This window comes from Trichomycterus rosablanca, chromosome 5 (assembly GCF_030014385.1).
Source record: "Trichomycterus rosablanca isolate fTriRos1 chromosome 5, fTriRos1.hap1, whole genome shotgun sequence".
Taxonomy (NCBI): Eukaryota; Metazoa; Chordata; class Actinopteri; order Siluriformes; family Trichomycteridae; genus Trichomycterus; species Trichomycterus rosablanca.
The window spans coordinates 5,340,931-5,368,136 of record NC_085992.1 but is presented as its reverse complement, the minus strand read 5'-3'; the positions used below and the strand labels follow the sequence as shown (position 1 = coordinate 5,368,136).

The window sequence follows — 27,206 nt, the reverse complement described above, 5'->3', positions numbered from 1 at the left end:
TAAAGCATGTGTATCACTTTTGGGAAACAAAAGTAAATCTTATTCTTTATGTGCAGAATTTATAGAGTATTGGAATGGCTTTATTAGTCATATATACAGCTACAGTACAACGAAATTTTTTCTTCGCATATCCCAGTTTGGAAGCGTTTAAGGGCCTTGCTCAAGGGTCCAACAGTGGCTGCATGGCAGAGCTGGGACTAGAACTCTCAACCTTTCAATGAATAGCCCAAAGCTCTAGCCACTAGGCTACCACCTAGTATTGTTTTTTTTAATTATTAGATTTTTGTGATGATAGGTTAAGATTTTGACAATAGGGAAAGTCCTTGATAACTCTTGAGTAACTTCAAAAGATTAACACTTGATTCATGCTGCTACCTGGTCATGGTTTGATTTAAGGGATGAGGAATTTAAGAAAGAGGGAAGGAGAAATGGTATGGTCCCCATTTAGGGTGTATATGTATCTGTATGCACTGTATCACTGACAATTGAAATCTGGTCCCACCTTCAGTGAGGAGGGGGGCATGCAACATCTAAGAATATATTAAAGCTCTGAGTTTACTATTGTACACATGTGTTTTACTGTTTTCATTATTAAATAGACAAAACCTAATACTCTGATGATTTCTCTTCACATTTTAACCCTAAACATGTAACAACAAAATCCAGTTCTTTGTACGTGTGAGTTTTTGTATCTCTGCTGCTGCTGTAGTTTTTACAGCAGTGCTTAATTTAAGCCCCTTTCACACTTGCTTACCTTTAGCTGTAACTTACCTTTTGCATTGTTCATGTTTTTAGTCTTAAAATGGTATTTTACATTTGCCCTGCACATTCTGCTATGCTTAACAAAACAAACTTCACATACGAAGGATTTGGTGAGCAGGAATGTTCATTCATTGTTTGTTTTACCACCGCTTTATCCCATTCAGGGTCACGGAGGGTCTGAGTCACTGGGCTTTGTGAGGCAACAGTTCTACCCACCAAGCCAGCATGCCACCCATGAAACTACATAAAATAAAATACTGGTATTAAATCCAAGATATGATTCAAAAAGGGATTCAAAAAGGCAGTATTCAGAATATTTACAATACAGTTTTTACAACCCCAAATCAAAAGCAGTTGGGACAGTATGGAAAATGCAAATAATAAAAGAAACAGAGTTTCTTACATTTACTTTGACTTTTATTTGATTGCAGACAGGATAACCTTGAGATATTTCATGTTTTGTCTTGTCAACTTCATTTTATTTATTAATAAACATCCATTCCTGCATTTCAGGCCTGCAACACATTCCAAAAAAAGTTGGGACAGTAAAGCATTTACCACTTTGTAATGCTGCCGTTTCTTTCCACCACACTTGAAAGATGTTTTGGCAAATCCCTTCCAATCTTTCTTTGAGGTTCATTGTTTTTAAACATTTCAATAATTTTCTCGCACATTTGTGGACAAACTGGATCCTCTGATCATCTTTGCTCATCAAAGTCTCAGCCTTTCCTGCATGCTGCTTTTGTTCCAAACCACGCTTACAATCACCTCTTGACATCACCTGTTTGGAATCACATCATTATTTAGTTTTTTCACCTCATTACTAGCCCTAAATTGCCCCCGTCCAAACTTTTTTTGGAATGTGTGGCAAGCCTGAAATGCAGGAATGAAGGTTTACAAATGAAATGAAGTTGAGCAGATAAAACATGAAATATCTCAGGTTCATCATGTCTGCAATCAAATAAAAGTCAAAGTAAATGTAAGGAGCACTACATTTTATTTTATTTGCATTTTCCATACTGTCCCAACTTTTTCTGATTTGGGGTTGTAATATTATAAATATTATATTATTATATTATAAATATAAATTTTCAATATAGTTTTTAATATTCTGCCATTAATATTTCTTGCTAAATATTCTGCACAACCTTGGTCTCAATTCAGTAACTTGTTGTCCCTCTATATCCTGGATTCAGACTCCAACCAATAAGCATGTGTGAAAGGGCATTTGTGCTGCTTGGTTACACTGATACTAGCCAACAGGACTATCCAGCAATCCTGCTTCTGCACCCTTGTTCCTAAAATCTTTGCCTCCTTCTCCTGTCCTCTTGTTCCTTTCCTCTCCTCTTGATCTCCATGCAGTGTCTCTTGTACTAACTCTCCCCTTCTTTCTCCTCAATGCTTTCCCCATTTCCCTCCTCCCCTACCTTTCCCTTCCCCTCCCATCCCTTACCTCCCCAGCCCCAGCCCCAGCCCCAGCCCGAAGTGACAGACGAGCGTTTTGTGACCGCTGCGGCGGCCATAGATTTAGACGATGAGGACGAGTTCACAGACAACGAGGACGATTACGAGCCTGAACTGCTCTTAATACCCTCCAATCAGCCTGTTAACCAGTCCATGCTGGCTGCCGCACAGTCACTGCACCAGGAAGCTCGCAAGTGGTCCAGTAAGGTACTTGTGCTTCCAGGCCCTGAGGGGCTGCAGCATCCCTTTTGCATCCAGACGTGGAAACATTAAAGCCAACTGCTGCTGCGGCTGCTGCATCACGTTTGAAGCCAGTGTCATTTTGATTTGCTGCTGAGGTTGCCATGAGGGTTGTATGAATGGCGAGTTTGGTGTGCACTTCTTGGACGAACTGATACTGGCTTCTTTGGTCCATCTCTGCTCTTCTTTTGCTTGTTATGCCACTGGGCTCTGGTTTGTTCACTGTGCTGTCAGACAGTCTGCTTTATGAAGCCAATGATGACAGTTTCCCAATGACTTCTTACAATTAAGTCATGACAACTGCCTGTTTTTCACTTGCTTTCTTCTAACCAACTACATTAACCATATTAAGGTTGTTTGAATTAACACAACGAATGGACTTTTGCATGTCTTTAATTCCTGTATAGCCATTTTTCACTTGAGTATCATGTATTACAGGTATAATTGTACCATGCCAATGAACAATACTCTTTCTGATTGGCTGGAAGGTGTAGCCATTTCTTTAGAACATAAAAAACATAAACGGCTCAGCTTCAGTGCAGGTTAACAGATACTACTGACCAGAATTCATCAGGAAGAATGAAATGGACTTCATTTGTTGGTGTTTTATTATCAAGTCAAGTCAAGTCAAATTTATTTGTATAGCGCTTTTTACAATAGACATTGTCTCAAAGCAACTTTACAGAATCCAGGACCAACAGACCAAAAACCCCTATTGAGCAAGCCGAGGGCAACAGTGGCAAGGGAAAAAAAACCCTTAAAATTACAGAAAGAAACCTTGAGAGGAACCAGACTCAGCAGGGACCCATCCTTCTTGGGTGGCCTGGAGGATACTTTAAATAAATAGGATTTACACAAATCATACAAACACAAAGTTAAATTGAACTGAAAGTTATAACTAGCAAAAAAAATAATAATAATAATTGGAGTTCTTCATTGTTCAGTCCAGTCTGTGATAAAGTCTGTTGTAAGTTCTGGACATTTTTGGTGCAAACACGCCAGGTTTCCATCCCATCTAGTAGGAGCAGCATTTTTGGCACTGCAGTCTCGACTTGCAGTCTTTAACCTCGAGCTGGGTAAACAGGTTTCCAGCAGAACCACCTTGGGGTAAAACAACAGAAGACAGTAGATGTTACAATGTGAAATCATTAAGAGTAAAATGTCAGTTTCACAGAGAATAGCTTTAGACTTCGGCACCCCTAATTATTACAGCGTAACTAAAAGGGAGAGCGAGCAGGTAATAAGGTCATGAACCCCCAAGCTCTGTGCCTTTGTCTATGTTTTATAAGTGGTAAAAAACACTGTCCAGCATTTTCATCCTGGATCCTCCCATAGGTGTTTAATTGTGACGAGAGCTGGTCACTGCAAAGGACAATGTCCACATTTTCATACTAATCAAACCATTTATTGAGTACTCAAGCCTTGTGGATGATGATACTGTCATGTCATTTTGGCCTTTTTTCTTAGGCAGGGTTTTTCAAACCACCTAAGGGTCGCAAGCCGAAAACAATAATAATAATTAAGTACACTTGAACGCAGGACGGCACGGTGGTTACCTCTGTTGCCTCACAGCAAGAAGGTCCTGAGTTTGATCCACAAACGGGGCGGTCCGGGTCCTTTCTGTGTGAAGTTGGCATGTTCTCCCTATGTCTGTGGGGTTTCCTCCCACAGTCTAAAAACATGCAGTCAGGTTAATTGGAGACACTGAATTGGCCTATAGGTGAATGTGTGTGTGTCTACCCTGCAATGGACTGGTGTCCCATCCAGGGTTTTACTGTGTGCCTTGCGCCCAATAAAAAGCTGGTATAGGCTTCAAGTGAAGTGGATAAACTAGTCTCATATGGCCAGACTTTTCCCTGGTGGGTTTGGTGTGTTTGCCCTGGTTTGGTTTGGCTTAAAGATGGATGGAAAAAGCAGGTACTGATTAGGAAGGGAAGAAACCCAGTATAAATAAAATATACAAACCTATCTAGGCCTACAGAAAGCTGAGCATTTAAAGCCGTAGCCTAGTGGTTAAAGAACTGGACTAGTAATCAGAAGGTCACTGGTTCAAGCCCCACCACTGCCAGGTTGGTGCTGTTGGGCCCTTGAGCAAGGCCCTTAACCCTCAATTGCTCAGACTGTATACTGTAACTGTAATGTAAGTCACTTTGGATAAAGGTGTCTGCTAAATGCTGTAAATGTAAAGCGGCTGTATCCCAAAACAAGCACATCTATACAAAATAGCACTAAATCTTTTTAATGCAATTAAAATAAAATATTATTACATTGTGTATTACTTAGATAGTGGCTGAAATGAGCCATGGAATTACTTGTGAACGTTGTGGGTGTCATCATGACCATGCTCAGCGTCAGTGCTGTTCTTAGCCAACTTTAACAGCGACTTACCGCAGATGCTAAATTTGTTAAAATTAAAGTTGTTCATTCTGAACAAATGAATGAACAAACCTTGTACATAAGAACATAGTTGTACAGTCACAGCACATTATATTCATAGATTTGACCACCTTTAAAAAATATAAAAAGTTCTATTCACTTGATATTCACTGTCACTCAGGTTTTACAATCTACGTGATGCTTTTTGTCTGCCATTAGAAATGATCACTCAGGTCTTTAGCACTAATACCACACAAAGCATGACGTGAGAATGAATTTGCAGTGGATGAATCTGCTACGCTTCACATTTTGGTTTGTCTAACCAGTTTGCAAAGACTGCACTGTAACATTTAGGTGTAAATTTTACATTAAGGTCAAATTATGACACATTTTATTTAATTATATTCAAATATTTTGGTCTTATCTGTTAGTAATTTGATACAGTAACATTTACAGTATATACATTTATGTCTATCACTCGATTGGTTGTTTATTGTCTACTCAGATCATTCTTGGGTTGCATGATCCATCCATTTTCATGCCTTTTTCAGACATCAGTTCTGCTTGGCTCTTGTTTTCTCCTCAGGGTAACGACATTATTGCAGCAGCCAAACGAATGGCCCTGCTGATGGCTGAGATGTCACGTCTGGTCCGCGGAGGCAGTGGCAACAAACGAGCTCTGATCCAGTGCGCCAAAGACATCGCCAAGGCCTCTGATGAGGTCACACGACTGGCTAAGGAGGTGGCCAAGCAGTGCACTGATAAACGCATTCGCACCAACCTACTGCAGGTCAGTATGGACGTCGCTTGCTTTAGCAATTTATTACTGTGGAACCTTGGTTCTTGAACTTTATCTATTCCAGAAAGTTGGTTGAAAACAGATTTGCCATAGGAATTAATGTAAATTTGATTAATCTGTTCCAGACTTCCCAAAATTACGCATAATAAAGCATTTTAACCTGTTTAATACAGTGTACTTACATAAGTAAACAATGCAAAAACATTAAACACACAATAAATAGATAAATAAAAATTAAGTTTACTCTAGCTTTACTAAGCAGAGTTGATGGCTTAAGTGGAAGGTGGTGAGGAAGGGGAAAAAGAGAGGTGTTCTTGTTTTAAAGGGGACTTACCTTAAAAATAAAAATACCAGGTACCTGTCCTTCCAGAGTTTTTTCTAAAAATAGAACTAAAACCTCCTTGAGATTCTCTGGAACTCTGTCTGAACTGCGTAGCAATATCAGACAAGCGAACGCCACTTTCGTATTTTGCTATGAGTTCTTTTTTCATCTCTTCTGGGGTTCTTACATTTTTTGTTTTGCTGTCTCTGCCTTTCTTTGGTCCCAGGGTGGCTTATTTAAAAAGAATGAAAAAAACACCAAGAAAAAAAAAAACTAAGAAAAACCAGAACGTTTACACAGCGAAATTTAGCGAGTGTGCTCTGACTGGTCAAGAACCCAGAATACGATCTTAAAAAATATTCTTAAAAATATGGTTGAGAACAGAATGGTTTGATATGGGGGACTTTTGAGAACCAAGGTTTCACAGTATATAAATATTCCTTTTTTCAAATATTATTATTTGAATATTCTATTTGTTTTAGATTTAGTAAATTTTTGTTCTGAAGTTGCATTTTTTGAGTGTGTTTCAATGTTCAAAGAAGAATTTGTAAATACACACCATTGTATTAACATTATTGAAATTGCCACCAACCATTTACTTTACTAAAAATTTTAGTTTTGGAGTCGATATTTTTTATTTTGTAATACTTACAAATCTTAGTAGTGCTATTGGCTGGTCGGGCAACTACACAGATATGATTGGCTGTGTTTTTTTTGGTTTTTTTTTGCACTTGTCAGAGTGCTCTTAATGCCAGTCTCAAGCCCGGATAAAAATAAAGAGGGTTGCATCAGAAAGGGCATCTGGCGTAAAAACTTTGCCAAATTAGGTGTGGTGATCTGGAAATATTAGAGCAGGTTGTTGTATTAATATCTGTACATTGTACATTGTTTTCTTCTCTCATAATAATCCAGATTGTATATGTACCTGTTTATTTTCTGCAGGTGTGTGAGCGTATTCCAACCATCAGCACTCAGCTGAAGATTCTGTCTACAGTAAAGGCTACAATGCTGGGACGTACCAACATCAGTGAGGAGGAATCAGAGCAGGTGTGTATGCATGGATCAACAGTCACTCATTTTGAAGTAGCATGAAAGGTGCATTACAAAGATTACAGTTTTAGATTAGTGTCTATTATTTTTAAGTGTATAGCATCTAGTTTTCCACTCTGCAGACTTTATAATTTGCCTTTAAATGTGACAAGTTTATTTAGTCATACATCTTCAGTAACCAGTTTATCCTAAAACACTGGGCACTGTGTAGGGTTCAAGTTGTATCCTGTTCAAGCTGTTAGTCTGTCACAGATCAAAACACAATCACCCATTTACTCACTTTTTAACACCTAGAGGCACTTCAGAGTAGCCGTCCACCTTTGGCATGTTTATGGAGGGAGAATGAGATCGAAATCCCCACAGAAATCCCACTCAGACATAAGTGGGAAATACTAAACTCAATAAAGACATCTACTATAGGTGAGGCTTGAACCCAGGGTCACAGGTCATTCAAGCTGCATTTTATCTCACCTCCCGAAAATATGCTCGCATTTAAATTGCCTTCTTTAAATCGGCCTTATATATGGCATCCTGTTCAAGGTTTTTTCCTTTTTATGCAGTGACTTTGGATTCTGACCAAGATAAAGCAGTTACTGAGGTTAAATGAACAACTAAATGACTGATTACATTATTACAGGGATGTCCAATCTATGGCCCACAGGCCATTTGAGGCCCATTACCAATTTCTAAAACGGCTCGCAAGGTATTTTAGAAATAAAATTAAAGTTGGCCCACTATAAAGCAGGTTTTTTTTTAATTTAAAACTGCTTGAACTGTTTGAATTCTGGGTGTCGCTCTTGCGTAAAACAAATCTAAAATGCACTTCATCTTCTTTCCCCCAACTCAAAACATTAACGTTACACCTACATTAACGTTCCCGAGCTTTTGGATAAACGTGGCGGCTCCAAAGAAACCAAAACTAGAAGATTGCAGAGGATTTTAGGCGTGCTGGGAAAATTAATATTTTTTTTACTGAGTTCAGAGGGAAGTGTCTACGTTTAACTTAAAGAAGCATAATAATCTTCCTGCTAGGATTATAAACTGGTGAGTGAAATTGGCAAAATCTTAGTTTACACGACACCGTCGACGATAGATCATCAGTCACTCAAATAAAAAGGAAGTGGAATTCTTAGTAATTATGTAGATCTAGTATGTATATCCCAGCAAGAAAAGTTTGGACACTCCTGATTTTATACATTGTGTTTTTGTTTTACTCTGCTTCACAAAGGCTACTGAGATGTTGGTCCACAATGCACAAAACCTGATGCAGTCGGTGAAGGAGACGGTCAGAGAGGCGGAGGCAGCTTCCATTAAGATCCGTACAGACGCAGGCTTTACCCTGCGCTGGGTTCGTAAAACCCCCTGGTACCAGTAAAGCGCTCGTTTCTTCCTTCACATCCCTCCTTCTGCCTTTCACACTGAGATACAGTGGTCTGACGGGGTAAAGTAATGAAAGGACCCTGATGGACACTGATCAGAAACTACTTATACTTCACTTACTTAATGCCTCACGGTTGGCTTTGTGCAGGAACTGTTCTGTTGGTACGTTTCTTATGATTGCTCTTGTCTCTCGATCTCTCACTGCTTCGTTTAATGAGTAGTATCACACAGGAAGAAGATTTTAATATATTTTTGGTATGTTGGGTTTCCAGAATATCAGGTATATCTATTTTTTTGCATGGAGAGTTTTTTTTTTTCTATTTTGTATTGAAGGACTATAGCTCAGCCTCTTTAATGCCTTTCTCAACTAATGATTTTCGTATTTAAAGTGTATATATTTATATTTCTTATTGCTGTCTACACCAGGTTACACAATTAAATGCACAACTTAAGAGAATGTTTTTAGCTTTACTGAGACTCACACAAGCTAATTTTACCTTTAACTCACCTTTACATGAAGCATTACAGAAGGAAAGAATAGTATTTATTGTGCAATGGTTTTCTCTTGAATGCCTCACGTATTAATGCCAAAGATTCTGTTTGTTGGTCGTATAATCTTGGAAATGTATGGAAATGTTTACTGTGTGACGAATGTATTTGAGCTTTAATGAAGATTTAATCTCAGTTTTGGTCATTTCTAGAGCCTTTATAAGACTACATTAAAAAGCTTTTTATCTCTCTCTCTCTTTGTGTGTGTGTGCATGTTGTAAAGCAAGGTTTGCTTTTTTTTATTCGTTATACCTTTTAAATTGAATGTGTGAAGCACAATCTATAAGACAGTTTTCTCTGGTAAATCGTAGATAAACATCCAATCATTTTTCACCTGACTGACCTGTATGTTCTTGTTTCTGCACTTTACATAAATTACCAACTATAAGGGTCTTAGTGGTGCAGTGGATAGCACTGTTACCTCACAGGTAAAGAGCCTGGACTTTATTGTCCAGGTAGCTGGACGGCCAGGATCCTTTCTGTGTGGAGTTTGCATGTTCTCCCTGTGTCCGTGTGTGTTTCCCCCGGGTGCTTGGGTTTGCTCCACAAATTAGGCCAGGATAAAGCAGTGGTAAAACAAAGTTTATATACAGGTCCTTCTCAAAAAATTAGCATATTGTGATAAAGTTCATTATTTTCCATAATGTAATGATAAAAATTAAACTTTCATATATTTTAGATTCATTGCACACCAACTGAAATATTTCAGGTCTTTTATTGTTTTAATACTGATGATTTTGGCATACAGCTCATGAAAACCCAAAATTCCTATCTCAAAAAATTAGCATATTTCATCCGACCAATAAAAGAAAAGTGTTTTTAATACAAAAAAAGTCAACCTTCAAATAATTATGTTCAGTTATGCACTCAATACTTGGTCGGGAATCCTTTTGCAGAAATGACTGCTTCAATGCGGCGTGGCATGGAGGCAATCAGCCTGTGGCACTGCTGAGGTGTTATGGAGGCCCAGGATGCTTCGATAGCGGCCTTAAGCTCATCCAGAGTGTTGGGTCTTGTGTCTCTCAACTTTCTCTTCACAATATCCCACAGATTCTCTATGGGGTTCAGGTCAGGAGAGTTGGCAGGCCAATTGAGCACAGTAATACCATGGTCAGTAAACCATTCACCAGTGGTTTTGGCACTGTGAGCAGGTGCCAGGTCGTGCTGAAAAATTAAATCTTCATCTCCATAAAGCTTTTCAGCAGATGGAAGCATGAAGTGCTCCAAAATCTCCTGATAGCTAGCTGCATTGACCCTGCCCTTGATAAAACACAGTGGACCAACACCAGCAGCTGACATGGCACCCCAGACCATCACTGACTGTGGGTACCTGACACTGGACTTCAGGCATTTTGGCATTTCCTTCTCCCCAGTCTTCCTCCAGACTCTGGCACCTTGATTTCCGAATGACATGCAAAATTTGCTTTCATCCGAAAACAGTACTTTGGACCACTGAGCAACAGTCCAGTGCTGCTGTTTCTGGTTCAAAAGTGGCTTGACCTGGGGAATGCGGCACCTGTAGCCCATTTCCTGCACACGCCTGTGCACGGTGGCTCTGGATGTTTCTACTCCAGACTCGGTCCACTGCTTCCGCAGGTCCCCCAAGGTCTGGAATCGGCCCTTCTCCACAATCTTCCTCAGGGTCCGGTCACCTCTTCTCGTTGTGCAGCGTTTTCTGCCACACTTTTTCCTTCCCACAGACTTCCCACTGAGGTGCCTTGATACAGCACTCTGGGAACAGCCTATTCGTTCAGAAATTTCTTTCTGTGTCTTACCCTCTTGCTTGAGGGTGTCAATGATGGCCTTCTGGACAGCAGTCAGGTCGGCAGTCTTACCCATGATTGCAGTTTTGAGTAATGAACCAGGCTGGGAGTTTTTAAAAGCCTCAGGAATCTTTTGCAGGTGTTTAGAGTTAATTCGTTGATTCAGATGATTAGGTTAATAGCTCGTTTAGAGAACCTTTTCATGATATGCTAATTTTTTGAGATAGGAATTTTGGGTTTTCATGAGCTGTATGCCAAAATCATCAGTATTAAAACAATAAAAGACCTGAAATATTTCAGTTGGTGTGCAATGAATCTAAAATATATGAAAGTTTAATTTTTATCATTACATTATGGAAAATAATGAACTTTATCACAATATGCTAATTTTTTGAGAAGGACCTGTATATATATATACTGATCAGCCATACAATTAAAACCATCTCCTTGTTTCTACACTCACTGTCCATTTTATCAGCTTCACTTACCATATAGGAGCACTTTGTAGTTCTACAATTACTGACTGTAGTCCAGCTGTTTCTCTGCATGCTTTGTTAGCCCCCTTTCATGCTGTTCTTCAATGGTCAGGACCACCACAGAGCAGGTACAGTGTATCACAAAAGTGAGTACACCCCTCACATTTCTGCAAATATTTCATTATATCTTTTCATGGGACAACACTATAGACATGAAACTTGGATATAACTTAGTAGTCAGTGTACAACTTGTATAGCAGCAAACAGTTTGCTGAAGACAAGCAGTCCAAGAACATGGATTACTGGAATGCCCTGTGGTCTGACGAGACCAAGATAAACTTGTTTGGCTCAGATGGTGTCCAGCATGTGTGGCGGCGCCCTGGTGAGAAGTACCAAGACAACTGTATCTTGCCTACAGTCAAGCATGGTGGTGGTAGCATCATGGTCTTGGGCTGCATGAGTGTTGCTGGCACTGGGGAGCTGCAGTTCATTGAGGGAAACATGAATTCCAACATGTACTGTGACATTCTGAAACAGAGCATGATCCCCTCCCTTCGAAAACTCATGGCAGTTTTCCAAAAGGATAACGACCCCAAACACAACCTCCAAGATGAAAACTGCCTTGCTGAGGAAGCTGAAGGTAAAGGTGATGGACTAAACCCAATTGAGCACCTGTGGCGCATCCTCAAGTGGAAGGTGGAGGAGTTCAAGGTGTCTAACATCCACCAGCTCCGTGATGTCATCATGGAGGAGTGGAAGAGGATTCCAGTAGCAACCTGTGCAGCTCTGGTGAATTCCATGCCCAGGAGGGTTAAGGCAGTGCTGGATAATAATGGTGGTCACACAAAATATTGACACTTTGGGCACAATTTGGACATGTTCACTGTGGGGTGTACTCACTTATGTTGCCAGCCATTTAGACATTAATGGCTGTGTGTTGAGTTATTTTCAGAAGACAGTAAATCTACACTGCTATACAAGCTGTACACTGACTACTCTAAGTTATATCCAAGTTTCATGTCTATAGTGTTGTCCCATGAAAAGATATAATAAAATATTTGCAGAAATGTGAGGGGTGTACTCACTTTTGTGATACACTGTATATTTGGGTGGTGGGTCAGTCTCAGCACTGCAGTGACACTGATGACACTGGTGGTTGTGTTAGTGTGTGTTGTGCTGGTATGAGTGGATCAGACACAGCAGCGCTGATGGTCACTGCTGGATTGAGAATAGTCCACCAACCAAAAACTTCCAGCCAACAGAGCCCTGTGGGCAGCGCCCTGTGACCACTGCTGAAGGTCTAGAAGATGACCAACTCATACAGCAGCAATAGATGAGCGATCGTCTCTGACTTTACATCTACAAGGTGGACCAACTAGGTAGGAGTGTCTAATAGAGTGGACACGGTATTTAAAAACTCCAGCAGCGCTGCTGTGTCTGATCCACTCATACCAGCACAACACACACCAGCACAACACACACCAACACACCACCACCATGTCAGTGTCACTGCACTGAGAATGATCCACCACCTAAATAATAGCTGCTCTGTGGTGGTCCTGACCATTGAAGAACAGAGTAAAAGGAGGTGTTGAAAAAGTATTTAGAGAAACAGATGGACTACAGTCAGTAATTATAATTGTAAAAAGTGCTTCTATATGGTAAGTAAAGCTGATAAAATAAACAGTGAGTGTAGAAACAAGGAGGTGGTTTTAATGTTATATATATATATAAATATAAATGAGTGATGATGATCTGTTTCATGACGGTGTCCTATGTTCACATGGAGGCTGGGTGTTGCATCAGCCAAAAATGCCAGCCAGAAAACTGCAACTCTTAGTGTCCTTAGTTCCCAAACCATTAGAAAGTCACATTTATAAGAAAGCTGTCAACTTTTATTGAGTGTGAGTGCAGGCATCATTGATTTGATTTATAAAATCCCAATAAAGTTGGTCAGTAAAACACTGAGATTTTTGTATTTGTACTTTTCATTTAAATAAAGGTTAAAGAAAATTAACAAATCTGTTTTCTTCTTGTCTTATCATCATTTTTGAGGGACGTCCAGCCCACCACCATCTCAGGGGTGCAACTGGTCGTTTATTGGACGTACGATTGGCTGTATGTGCGATAGCCCGACAATAAGTTGGTGCTCTGTCTAGGGCATTCCTGCTCTGCACCCTCTGTTTCTTAGTGGAACCAGACCTACTGAGATCTTGACCAGGCTAAAGTAATTTATGAAAACAGTGCAGAGTGAACTTTACACTAACAGGGATGAGAAAAAAAAAATCACACACACATGAGACTTTTCTCAAAATGTTTATAAAAGTAAAGGCCTTTAGTTTGTATACATATTTTCAAATGCAATCTATTAATCCTTTAATTTGTGTATTAGAAAATAAAATGTGTTGCTTGTAAGTCTGCAAAATCTCTGCAGCGAGTCACCTACATATTACTACACAGTTAAAAGCTGGTTATTTTGTGAATTACTAATTTAGCACCTCAGTGGCGGTTTATCAGTAACTTGTAAGTTGTGAATTGGGGCACTTGTGTGGCGCAATAATAAAACACGTCAGCCCACCAGTGCTGACACACTCTGCTACAGCTTTCACGGACAATGATTCGCTCGTCTGAGGGAGGGCGGGACTGCTGCCGTTACGACCTCTGCTGCAGTGAAAAGTGCTCTTCTAGCGATCTCTAATTATTTATTCTTTCTGAGCGGCCCGGTAATAAATAGCCTACGGACCGGTACCGGTCCACGCCCGGTGGTTGGGGACCACTAAGCTACTGCACTTGTGTTGGAAGGACGTGTGTTAGTTATGACCCTACTTGGTCAGGAGTGTTGGTCAGCAACAGAAGAGACAGTGAAATAAGACTAGGTAACTGGATATGACTAGATTGAGAAAAGTTGTGAATTGATACAACCCATCCATCCAGTCGTCCTCTAAAGCAGTGGCTCTAAACTGCTTTAAGAATAAGAACCCAACATACAAGGGTTCTTCAAAAAGTTTCTGCACTTTTTTTAAAAACTGTAATTATTAAGAACTTTAAAAAACAAACTCCATCACTTTTCTACACGGTCACCTTCCGATGCATTTTTTCAGCATCATACCAACTTTTTAATGCCATCAGCAATTTTTGGTTGAGCGCGTAGCCCCTGATACGCCGCTGCTTTCACATCATCATCACATGAAAATCTTACTCCTCTTAAAGCTTCGAGCATCCAAAAAGGTGGAAATCAGATGGAGCTAAATCCGGACTATACGCGTCTCTCTTAGTCTCAGAGACGGCCGATTACTACTCCTCCCACCCTCACCACTTCCAACCAAAATATAAAAGTGCGAAAACTTTTTGAAGATCCTTTGTAGTTCCTTAGCAATAAATAGCATAAATCTTGGTTAACCTTAGATTTCATTGGCTGTTGACTTAGAACCAACACACTGTAGTAATGTAGAGTATGTCAATTTACTTGACACTGTATTAAATGTACATTTTATAATCAGCAATCTGACTGCTCTTCTCAATTCATTTTATCTTCCTCACATGCCACTGAGCCACCCATAATGGCTCCCCAGTTAAGAATCACTGCTTTAAGGGTTGATCCTGTACTGCACATTCAGTATAAAATGCTCCCACTAAAGGCAGAGTTGTGCTTATAAAGAAAGCTCTTCCTTATAAAGGCCACTAAAGATCTGTGCATCATGTTAAAGGTAAAGTAAATGCTCATCTTGTGCACTGTCTGGCGATAATGCTGGCACTATCCGGTTAAAACAACAAGTAATCAAAATCAATCTGGCTCATACAGGTCATCAATTGCACCCTGTACATCTACTATTCTGCAAGAATTATAAAAAAGGAATGCTCTCTGTCAAAATAAAGAACTTCACATAATGCTTATGGACACAATTCCACATTTTCTTCCACCCACAAAAGCCACCACGCTGGCAGATTGTAAAAATGATTTGTCAAACATTCGATTAGATAAATACATTTTTGGCAAGTTTATGAATAGTTGGAGTGTTTGTAGACATCCTCAAGTTCTGACTTGGAACTTTCCAGCTTTTGTTAGGTATTTTACACCTTTGAATGGTTTGTACTTCTCTCCGTACATGTCCAGTCGATTCACTTTCAGTCCTGTGGGCAGAGGGCAGAAGTCATTATTTATTTATTTATTAGGATTTGAACGTCATGTTTTACACTTTGGTTACATTCATGACAGGAACGGTAGTTACTCATTAAACAAGATCCATCAGTTTAAGTTTTAATATTGAACACAGTCATGGACAATTTAGTATCTTCAATTCACCTCACTTGCACGTCTTTGGGCTGTGGGAGGAAACCGGAGCACCTGGAAGAAACACCCACAGACTCAGAGAGAACATGCAAACTCCAAACAGAAAGGACCCGGACTGCCCCACCTGGGAATAAAACCCAGGACCTTCTTGCTATGAGGCGACAGTGCTACCTACCGAGTCACTGTGCCACCCCAGATGTCATTAAATACTGTGGGTTACACATCTAATAAGCAAATCAAAGTGGGCTTTGTGTTATAATAGACAGTTTTTTTTTTTTACTTAATTTGTTTCATGATTACATTTCTGTCTACTGACTATAAATATAAAGTCTGGACTCTAATCTATCAGTAATTTACTATGAAACAAACTTGCTACAATCACAGCACAGAGTCTTTCTTGCTACTATGTGGCACACAGATAAAACAGTACAAAAAAGTATCTAATGAAAAAGGAAAACACTAAAATTAATAGATGTGGACATTTCTACTTCAGAACCCTGCAACACTGTGTTACATCATTTTGCCCTTTTAACAACACTTTTAACAGAACTACTTGGGGATTAAAGACACAAATTGTTTCCGTTTTTAAAAAAGTGGACTTCACCTGCACAACTGTACCTGCTTTTTATTTTAAGTAATTTGTGCTTTTATAATGTGCCACTTTTATTATGAATTGTAGAAGGTGAAACACCTCGTCTGTCGCTTTACAGAGTGTTCATAGAGCTTGTTTGTGCACAGACCATGCTGGAAGTGGAAAGAGCCTTCCCTAAACTGTTGCTGCAAAGTTGGAAGCATATGATTTCCTTTCATATATAAATGATTTATTACACCTGTTAGTAATTGTTGTGGCTGAAACATATGAGGTAAAATATTAGAAGGGGTGTCTCAATACGTTTGGCCGTATATGTATATCTCACCTACAGACTAAGTTTGTATTTACCTTACAGTTGATCAGGTTAAACATGAAACTTATTTTCTTTGTACTTTTTAATGTACTATTATTTTTTTATTATATTTTTAAATATAATAAATAAATATCTGAATGATGCCAGATTAAACGAGTTTTTTCTTTGGATCACAAACGAGCATGCTACGCTTCAGTTTCAACATCTGAAACATCTGTATCGTTCTCATACCTGAAATGGCTAACTGTTGAATCTTGAGGTCAATGTTCAGGCTGGGATTTTCCTCTGGTTTAGGGGCTCCGGTCTGTAAGCTCAGACTTCCTTTCAGATTTGGTTGCTTTTGTTGGTTCAGCTTCCCGATGTCCCACACCAAAATCTATAACATAGAAAAAACAATATAAGAGAGTCTTTATTATTCCCTAGTAGTGATAAAACAACATGAAAAACACAGAAACTGTCTTTCTCTTCTTTATGTGCCAAAGATACACACAGAACTTTGCCTTTTGTGTGATTATAGAGCAATATTAAATCCAAAGAGATTAAATATATTTTAATTACAGTATTTCAGAAGGAAAGCCATGGAATCAACTTTCAGGGTAAAATTTTAATTTAGCTTCTCATTACATACCATTACAACGGTGTATTAGGGCCACTTTAAAGTTTTAATTTCGAGAAATGGAAATGATTTCGAGATTAAAGTGGAAATGATTTCGAGAATAAAGTCGAAATGATTTTGAGATTAAAGTCGAAATATTATGGCCATAGCAACCTCCTTGTGTTAAAATTAGGGATGTCCATGATCCTGTTGATGCATGCTCAATAATCCAGGTACACAAATCCACAAAGTTGAATCAGTTCATCTGGACACAAGTTTGTTGAAGAGATACGTTTCGTCACTCAATCCGAATGACTTCTTCTCGAAGAAGTCATTCGGATTGAGTGACGAAACGTATCTCTACAACAAACTTGTGTCCAGATGAACTGATTCAACTTTGTGAATGTCCATGATTGTACTTTTATATCGGTTTCACAAATAAAGAATTCCCAGTCTCGCTTGCGTGCCGATCCAGGTACTGAGACCTGTGCTTCTCTGAACCGACAAGCCTACGACGGCTGCACACACTTTATTCTCATAATCATTTCGACTTTAATCTCGAAATTGAAACTTAAAAATACTTTTTTTTTTTTACAGTGGCCCTAATACGCTGTCGTATACCATAGTGTTTACATACATTAAAACACTTCATAGTAGGTTGAACTTCTCATTACTTACATAAGAGGCTACTGTTGCTTTCATTCTCTCCCTCAGCCTCCATTAAACACTTCTCATTATGACCCTACAAGTCGTCAAAACATTTAACAGCTCATCTGGTTAGATGAATAAACCTCTAAAACCTAGTGTGGAACTAGTGTGGAAAGCAGAACTACAGCAGCCAAACTGCTGAAGTGTCACAATAAAAAAAATACCTAAAAGCTTACAAATCAGCTGAGCTCACTGTTCACCTCTATCAAGCTATTAAGAATATACACACACCTCTCTCTCTCATATTTATGTAGACACATTTTTCTGTAAATTGGCTAGAAGTGGAACAGCTGGAATACATGGACTGGCTTTGAGCAGCAAGGTGAAATAAGGAAACACGAACTGAACCTTGTGTACTGCCGGCAAACTTTGAATTCCAGCACAAATTTGAATTTTGCACTTATTTAAACCAATTTTAAACAAATGGACACTAAGAGTCGCATCTTTAGGAGTTCACAAGGTAAAGGTTAGGTAGAGGACTTACTGTAATGTATTCTCTCAATTTACTTCTTTATTGTCATAAATATTCTATCCACACTCATTTAACAAAGCAAAAAAGGCTGTGATGTTTTGTTTTCCTTCCAATCTAGTCATAATCATCACTGACGTTGACCTCCATTCTGACTGAGGAGAGCCGTGACTAACACACAGCCCCTCCGACACGCGTGTAGTAGCCATCTGCATCTTTTCATCTGCACGAGGTCAGTTCATATACGGATCAGCTTTGTGTACGGAGAGACACACCCTGATCACACATTATCCCCCGTCTCTGTGCAGACGCCATCAATCAGCCAGCAGAGGTCGTAATTGCATCAGTTATGAGGACCCCCCCCTCACACACACACACACACACACACACACACACACACACACACACACACACACATCCTTCCCTGAACAACAAGCCAATCGTAGTTCCTGTAAGCACAAGACTGCTTGAAACGACGAGTTCGGGATGTCAGCTCTGGTGTGATAGCGTGTCCAATTTTTAACAAATAGACACTGACATTTGCATCTTTTTAGAGTTTGCAACTTGTATGTAGAGGACTAACTGTAATGCTAAATTGATCATTTACTTTCTCAGTTCATAATTTCCCTGTCCACACTGCCAAAACAAAAGGCCTCTGGTGTTTTATTGGAATGCTCTGCTGTTTTATACAGAACATTACATTCCTAATTCTCCAGTTATACAGATTTACCTTAGTTACTGGGTCGTACGTGAAGGTGCCTTGGGTTGCTGTAAGGTTGGCACTGAGTACCACTTTAGGCATGTGTATCGTCACCACCAAACACTCCACCGTCTTTCCCATGGTCTGCTTAGGACCCACAGTAATGTCCAATCTTCCAGAAGAGCCCGTCTCAAAGAAATTGATGTTCTGCTTCACGTGCACTGGAATTGCTACCAAACTACAGAAAAACAAACAAAAACAAAGTGTTACAAGACCCAAGGAATAAAGAGTCGGTGAAGATGATGAACCATAAACTCAAATACGGTTCTTACTTTTGCGCGGCCACGTGATACGACATGAGTCGGAAGTTTCCATCTGGAGGGATGAAAGAGAGGATTCGCTCCGACTCCCATCTCTTAAAACGCACACAAGGATGGAAGCTTACGTCATCCAGGATCCTGGGGTTCTACGGCATAAACACACCGGTGTTTAACTTGCTTATGTTTTAATGTCAGTGATAATAATAAAAAAACCATCACACTGGGCAGCGTTAGGCAAAAACAAACAGTCTTAAAACATCACTTTCTGTCTTAAAACATCACTTTCTGCATGTGTTGAAAAAGAAGGTAGTGTAAACTTTACTAACCATAAAGGAAAGTGTGAGATCTGGCATGCCTGTAAGTTTTACACAAGCATCAATCACTCCCTGGATTTCAGCAAACACTGTCATGCCTGAAGGGACAAACAGCAAGAATAAATAAGGTGAACTACCGTATTAGCATACAGTCATGCAGACACTATGGTTCAGACAAATGAAAAGCACAAAAAAGTGCTACCGGATTTATCCAGGATGGCATCGATTTCTTCAACTACATCAAAATAGGCTTCGTTGTTAGTGTACTTTACACCAGCTCTCCTCCACGGGACGGTGGATAGCTGTCCAGTGGGCAGAGTCTCACCAACATTACTGCTGCCTAGAAGGAAAATTAAGTTAAAAAGTAAAACCAAATGGGTTTAATTCTATAATTCAGGGAATGGGCTCAGGTACTTGAGTACCTAAGCACCTGAGAAAGAGGTCAACATTTCCGCCACACCCATGCCTCCCAAGTATATGATTATTTGCTCGCTTTGTTTACTAAGAACTAACGATGTAACGATGCACCACAAGGTGCACATGTGCCATGATTCGAATCGGTTATTCATTTAAGATGAATCGATATTCACAGCAGAGGGCACTGGCGCTATTCACCTCGCCTGGTTGACGGCACTTCACAAAGTTGCCAGGTAGGGGATTTTCCAGCCAAATTTATTTTTGTGAATATACTTTCTTTATTTGTATTATTCATCTATTTATATAATGTGGAATTTGTTTTCAAATTTTTGCATAGTTTGTACCTAACTCAGAAATAAAAGGGCATTAATTATTTAGATAAATAAAAGATAAGCACAAATTCAGTATTTTATTTTTTTAAAGAGAAATAATAAAAGGAAACTTAATATAATTTGTCTTCAATTTCATTTTGTTTAAAAAAATCGTGAAAAAATTGTATCGTGAACCCGGTATCGTAAATCATATCGCATTGTGGGTAAAGTGTATCGTTACATCCCAACTAAGAACTTAACATAATACAGTTGCTAATTCAAACATAATAGAGCTATTTAGAGCTAAGTTTCTTGAGGTCTGATCTGTGACTGTAGCAAAGTAAACCAAATGGCTAAACTACAGTGAACATCCTGGTATTTGAGCCACATCTATTGAATAAAATAAGATATGCAGTGCTTTAAGAAGTATTTGCCCCACCCCAATTTCTTTTATTTTGCATATTTGTCCTTTTTTTGTTTTTTATTATATTTTTTATGCATCTTCTCCCATTTTCTCCCAATTTAGTGTAGTCAATTTGTCTTCCACTACTGGGATCCCCGTTTTTTTGCAGTCGAGGAGGGTATATTGCTGCTCATGCCTCCTCCGACCCGCGCGCAGCCCTTAACGGAACCCTTTTCCACCAATGCAGTCTGCACAGGTGTCTCTATCCACCAAGCAGGGTCCTTACACAGAGTTTGAAGACCCCACCCACATAATCTGGTCATCCCTCCTGACAGGCACTGCCAATTATGCCCGCTAGATGGCACCAAGCTGACCGGTGGCAACGGCGAGTTTCGAACCCAGGAGTTCAGAATCTCTGCGCTGGTGTGCTAGCAGAATATCCCGCTGCGCCACCTGGGTGACATCATTTATTGATGAAAATGTAGTTCAGCCCAACCTGGCCATATTTAAAAAAGTAATTGGCCCATTAGCTACTAAACTAACCAGTTAACCAAATTAAATTGACAGATCTCACTAGCCACAGTCAGGCCTGACTACTGCTTCACATGATCCCTAGTTCTTAAAAGATTCAAATTCATTAAAATCTACCAGTCTGGAAAGGGTTAAAAACAGTTACTAAGGCTCTGGGAGTCCAGCAAACCACAGTTAGAGCCATTATTCACAAATATAAAAAACTTGGAACAGTGTGAACCTTTCCAGGAGTGGCCAGCCTACCAATATTTTACCAAGAACGCATCAATTTGCCTCAGTGAAGGTCATTGTACATAATTCCACAATAAGTAAGACAGTGGACAAAAAGGCTGAGCACTGCAGGGCTCAAACCATTGCTGACCAAAAAGAAGACAAATGCTCGTTTTGTGCTTGCCAAAAAACATCTAAATGATCCTCAAGACTTTAGGGATTATATTCTGTCAACTGATCAGCCAAAGATGGAACATGGAAGACATAGGGACCGTTACATCTGGCATATCTAGAGCTTGCAGTTCAAGCTGTGTTTTTAACCACTAGTGGAGACTAGAAAAATCTGGTGCACCCAGTATATTTGCCACCAAAATGTGAAGTTTACTTGGTGCAGCCACGTGAAAATATTTTCCACCTCTAGAGTTACTACTGAAAATTCTAACATATCTTTGATTTGCGAAAGCATTTTCATACTGAAAGATGCCGCTTACATTACGGTGGAAATATTGAATCATTCTTACCTTAAAATAATTTTAAGTGACCCCTCCTTTAAGGACAAGGAGACTCAAACTATGCAGAATGTCCTGAAGTATCTGTACCTATTATGTTTCTCATTTAATCAGCATGTTACACTACAACACAGTCCAGTGATTCCCACAAATCTGAATTATCCTGATCAGGGTTACAGAGGGTCCAGTTCCACTGAGAAACCGAATGCAAGGCAAGAAATGCCCCAACCACCCAGACATAACCGACTGATAAAGCAACTGAGATTCAAATTTAAACTCCATAGACTACAAATGACTACTAGTTTACTGTGCAGAAAAAAAATCAACAAAGTTTGGTCAGATGAAGAGAAGATTTAAATTAAACCCACTTTACTGCAAGAACTATGTTAATACTAGACCTTACCTGTGATAGTGTTGACCATAGAGCGCAGAATATTGGGAGGTTTAATAAGCTCTTTCAGGATGTTGGATTCTGTTGCAAGAGGAAAGCCATTATCAAGCATTTCTTCAAGAAGTTCGTACACAATTACCATGTTCTCTTTAATAGCAACCTCAGAGCATTCTCCAAAATAATCCTGCATGAGAAAAAAACACTTATTAGTAAGAGTTCAAACAATAGATTTAAATAAACTGTATATAACAACATTACACAAAACAATTCATATACCTGAAACGTCTCTGCAACTCGATGAAGAAATTCAATAACAAAGAGAGGAGGAACTTCTGTCTGGATGATGCAAACAAAGAAGATTTTGTGCCGGTAGATGTTAATAAGGTAGTGATGAGGAGTGGGAATAACGGGTGGGACGTTGTCAGGTTCCACTGCTTTCTCCCGAACTTCGAAAAAGTAATCACATACTGAGCGGCTTATCACACTCTTCCAGTGTTTTTCCAGGAATATGTCTCCAGTGTTGTTGATCAGGAACAAACTGTGAATCATGTTAAGAGCTGAAGGACATACAAAAATACCAGATTAGAATGATCAAGTGACACAGAGCCTATAAGTACCCACAAAAGACAATGAACCTTGCAAATGGTACTATTTAATTTGCACGTTACTGTTTTATTTGCACAGCTTATAGTTGAACACATCATATCTATAAACTGCATCTTTAGTTTTTTGTCCTGTGTTAGACGTTCTTATACTGTATTCTTATTTTTCATATTATTATATATTTTAATTTGTATATCTTATTTTTGCATTACATTACTTTTAATTTCGTTTTAATTTTTTTGTACTACATTGACATGTCGTTGTGTGATGCTTGTGATATCTGCAAATTGCTGCTGTAACACCTGCAACCCCTTCGGGGATCAATAAAGTAATCAATCAATCAATCATAAATGAAATATACACTGATCAGCCATAACATTAAAACCACCTCTTTGTTTCTACACTCACTGTCCATTTTATCAGCTCCACTTACCATATAGAAGCACTTTGTTGTTCTACAATTACTGACTGTAGTCCATCTGTTTCTCTGCATGCTTTGTTACCCCCTTTCATGCTCATGTTCTTCAATGGTCAGGACCTCCACAGAGTAGGTATTATTTAGGTGGTGGATCATTCTCAGCACTGCAGTGCTGGATTGAGAATAGTCCACCAACCAAAAATATCCAGCCAACAGCACCCCGTGGGCAGCGTCCTGTAACCACTGATGAAGGTCTAGAAGATGACCAACTCAAACAGCAGCAATAGATGAGCGATCGTCTCTGACTTTACATCTACAAGGTGAAGCAACTAGGTAGGAGTGTCTAATAGAGTGGACAGTGAGTGGACACGGTGTTTAAAAACTCCAGCAGTGCTGCTGTGTCTGATCCACTCATACCAGCACAACACACACTAACACACCACCACCATGTCAGTGTCACTGCAGTGCTGAGAATGATCCACCACCCAAATAATACCTGCTCTTTGGTGGTCCTGTGGGGGGTCCTGACTATTGAAGAACAGCATGAAACTACAAAGTGCTTCTATATAGTAAGTGGAGCTGATAAAATGGACAGTGAGTGTAGAAACAAGAAGGTGGTTTTAATGTTATGGCTGATCATTGTATAATTAACCCAATAGAAGCAAGTGTATTTTCTTAGAGAAACTTGTCTTGAAACTTAATTATGTGTTTAATATTTAAATGAGCCGCTCAGCCGCTCAGGTGGCGCAGCGGTAAAGTACGCTAGCGCACCAGAGTTGGGTTTCTAGATACATCGTATCGAAACTCAGCTCTACCTTTCCGACTGGGTTGGGCGGCAGTATGAACAACGTTTGGCTGTTGTTCAGGGGCTTAGGGGTAGAGTCGGATCATAGGTCCTCATAACTGGTACAACTGCGGCCCCTGCTGGTTGACTGACGGCGCCTGCACAGGGCTGAGGAATAACATTGAGGGGGGTGTGACCCTCCGTGCGCAGTGTCTCTCGGTGTATGAACTCGGCTCAAGCAGGTGAAAAATGCAGGCTGTACTGATTGCGTGCCGGAAGGGGCGCAAGTCAGTTGAGTGGCGTCCTCAGTCGGCGGCAAAGGGTCGAACCAGTATAGAGGACGCAATCAGGGTAATTGGACATGACTAGAATAGGGATACAAATTGGGGGGAAAAAAGTGGAAAAAAATAGATAAATAGATAATTAAAAAAAAAAAAAATTTAAGTTTAAAGACTTTGGCAAATTTTTTATCCCTGATTTAAATTCCCTTGTAGGTCCAGAGTAAGTAGTTTTATTTGACAGACAGTATGATAGAGATAGATAGATAGATAGATACTTTATTTATCCCGAAGGAAATTATTGGTCTACAGTAGTTTAACAAGCAAAAGAAGAGAAACTAATACAAATAAAGTAAGTAAGTAAATAAGTAAATAAGGTGCATTTATACATTATATGGTATGCAACAGAAAAACAGTATGTGCAAATTGTGCATCTGGTACATGTAATAGGGCCAGTGATAGCTCAGTGGTTAAGGTACTGGACTAGTAAACAGAAGGTTGCCGGTTCAAGCCCCGCCACCACCAAGTTGCCACTGTTGGGTCCCTGAGCAAGGCCCTTAACCCTCAATTGCTCATTGTGTTCCGCTCACTGTGTAAGTCGCTTTGGATAAAAGCGTCTGCTAAATGCTGAAAATGTAAATGTAATAGAAGCAGTAGTGTATCTATTCTTATAAACAATATATACAGATATATAAGAATAAATATAGAAATAAGGATATTGTTATAGTTATAAATATATACAATGTGAATATATATAATAGAATATGACTATAGACTGTGTATCAGATATAGAATATATCAGACATAGGTATGGATGAGTATAGTAGTGGTAATATACGGATAATAATAATAGCATTATTATAGTCTTATTGTATTATTATATGATGTTCTTGTAATTCTAGAATAACAAATCTAACATTAATTAATATAAAAATCTGTCAGGATATTTTAATATTATTAAACAGCTGAAGACAAAGCTACTTTTGAGACAAAAACGTATTGAAACTATGCGTATACACATGGTGTAAACTTTACCTGAAATTTAAGTTTCCTTGACCTGAAACTGCACACTAGCGTACTTAACAGTATGCAACACAGTAATGACAACATTAACTAGTGTACTAATTCAGCATACTACTTAGTACGCTAGTACGCGTTTCAGGACGCAGTGTCGTTTATTACCGGTATCTGATAGTTTCAGCGCTGACTGTTTTTAATTCAAGTCTTACGTGCAATAACAACTCCTAAACCCTGTAGAAATATATTCTCAAGCGCTTTAAGCAAACAAACACACTTAAAAAACAAGAAAGTACCTCTTCTGCTCCGGGTTGATTAAAAAGTATAGGGAAAGTGTTGTGTGTGTGGCAGTCTGGTAGGAGTGACAACCCTCATAGGTTTGTTTACCCAACTAGCTATATTCGAACCGCCTTTTGTACGTCTGGCATTAAATAAAACTAGCAGAAACACAAATAAACATACACGTATATACAGCTTACTCTGTTGTGTGTGCAATCACACACTGGCATTAAATACTGACGGTGAACTGTTTTTATATTAAGCTCCAAAACATTCATCAGCACCGGCATCAGCGCAAACAGCTAAAGGGTCAAACTTAGTGTTGTTCTAATTACATTCAGTATGTACACATAGTGCACTACTCTGAGTGTTAAGGCCGTTCTTTTTTCCTAGCATCTAGGGCGCCTAGATAGGGAGTAAGGAGGATTTTAAGCCATAATCAAGCCACTGCCATATAACTGATTTTATTTCATTTAGGGTTTGCCGAAGCAGGGTGGAAGGAACAGGGCTCAGCTTTTTTAAATTACTGAACAGTAAACCATGGCTACAGGGGAACCCAAAAGCAAGAAAATCAAACTAGAGGAAAAGACACTGAGGTGAGATCAATGTGATGTGTGCAGTGAGTGCAGTACATGTGCATGCTGCGGTTATAATGCATGCATGTGCAATAACGGTGCTCCGTGCAACACTGACTTTTCTATTAAATTAACCCACAATAGGACCGTAGAAATGTTTCACTTATGCAGACTTTTCCTTTCCCTAAAGTGACTTTTCACAGTTATCTAATAGCATTATGTGTGTGACTTACAGCACTGTTACTCTGCATCAAGTCAGATTTGTTTTGGCGCACAGCTGCAGTCAATAGGAGTCATGCTGGTGTGAGAATGCAGTTTGGGGGAAGTCACAGTAAACATTAGTTCCCATCACTATAAAACTGGCTTATATAAGCACTTTTATGTATTCATTAATACTGAGTCAGTGTAAACTGGCTACGTTTAGTGGTGTTGTGAACTTTCAGTTTTATCATGGGATTGAGCAAGTTTCAGACCTCCACGAGGTCGGTGAGAATGAAGTCCAGAGTTCAGGTCGGTGGATGAGTAATGTCACTGCACAACACGTGCTTTCTGTCTCGTCATGTCATGTCATGCCTGGTCTTTTCTGTGTGGAGTTTGCATGTTCTCCCCGTGTCTGCGTGGGTTTCCTTTGGGAGCTCCGGTTTCCTCCCACAGTCCAAAGACGTGCAAGTGAGGTGAATTGGAGATACAAAATTGTCCATGACTGTGTTTGATTTAAACTTGTGAAGTGATGAATCTTGTGTAACGATGTTTGTTTGTTTGTTTATTAGGACTTTAACGTCATTTACATTTACATTTTCAGCATTTAGCGGACGCCTTTATCCAAAGCGACTTACATCACAGTTACAGTATACAGTCGGAGCAATTGAGGGTTAAGGGCCTTGCTTTAGGCTGTTTAACATTTATTATTTTTATTCTTTATAATAATAAATCAAAATCATATTTTAGGCTAAAGAACATTATGTAACATTTTTTCTTAATAGTGCAAAAAACATTT

The 27,206-nt window shown here is 39.3% G+C and overlaps 3 protein-coding genes across 5 annotated transcripts in view; 2 read left to right on the top strand and 1 right to left on the bottom strand.

The window, feature by feature from the left end:
• The window catches only part of vcla (vinculin a), a 68,284-nt gene extending 59,151 nt beyond the window's left edge, over window positions 1–9,133 (top strand). Inside the window, exons 19-22 of one of the 2 annotated variants that reach the window (XM_062994776.1) lie at window positions 2,224–2,433; window positions 5,429–5,632; window positions 6,906–7,010; window positions 8,242–9,133. In XM_062994776.1, coding sequence (XP_062850846.1) covers window positions 2,224–2,433; window positions 5,429–5,632; window positions 6,906–7,010; window positions 8,242–8,388 — 666 coding nt within the window. In that variant the 3' untranslated portion in view covers window positions 8,389–9,133. The remainder of the gene's footprint in view (window positions 1–2,223; window positions 2,434–5,428; window positions 5,633–6,905; window positions 7,011–8,241) is intronic. The other variant, XM_062994778.1, reaches the window with a different exon arrangement.
• Window positions 9,134–13,495: 4,362 nt separating this feature from the next.
• Window positions 13,496–25,909, bottom strand: ap3m1 (adaptor related protein complex 3 subunit mu 1). Of its 2 annotated transcripts, none has more exons than XM_062994775.1 (9): window positions 25,835–25,909; window positions 22,532–22,812; window positions 22,268–22,439; window positions 19,686–19,823; window positions 19,496–19,581; window positions 19,182–19,315; window positions 18,880–19,087; window positions 16,609–16,753; window positions 13,496–15,312 (listed from the first exon to the last, which is right to left on the bottom strand). In XM_062994775.1, exons 2-9 carry the CDS (start codon window positions 22,802–22,804, stop codon window positions 15,212–15,214), a joined length of 1,257 nt encoding a protein of 418 aa, XP_062850845.1. In that variant the 5' UTR covers window positions 22,805–22,812; window positions 25,835–25,909; the 3' UTR covers window positions 13,496–15,211. The 2 variants fall into 2 exon arrangements, with proteins under 2 accessions (XP_062850845.1, XP_062850844.1); XM_062994774.1 differs by lacking the exon at window positions 25,835–25,909 and adding an exon at window positions 25,652–25,710.
• Window positions 25,910–26,123: 214 nt separating this feature from the next.
• The window catches only part of adka (adenosine kinase a), a 220,702-nt gene continuing 219,619 nt past the window's right edge, over window positions 26,124–27,206 (top strand). Inside the window, exon 1 of the mRNA XM_062995561.1 lies at window positions 26,124–26,230. Coding sequence (XP_062851631.1) covers window positions 26,175–26,230 — 56 coding nt within the window. The 5' untranslated portion in view covers window positions 26,124–26,174. The remainder of the gene's footprint in view (window positions 26,231–27,206) is intronic.

What these genes read in the sequence shown, in the direction of transcription:
- ap3m1 (XM_062994775.1), bottom strand. Translation starts at nt 22,804, where the DNA reads ATGATTCACAGTTTGTTCCTGATCAACAACACTGGAGACATATTCCTG. An exon ending in TGCCATCCTGGATAAATCCG is followed by an intron (nt 19,582 to 19,685) that starts GTAGCACTTTTT and finishes TTGTCCCTTCAG; the next exon opens with GCATGACAGTGTTTGCTGAA. An exon ending in CGTACGACCCAGTAACTAAG is followed by an intron (nt 16,754 to 18,879) that starts GTAAATCTGTAT and finishes TCTATGTTATAG; the next exon opens with ATTTTGGTGTGGGACATCGG.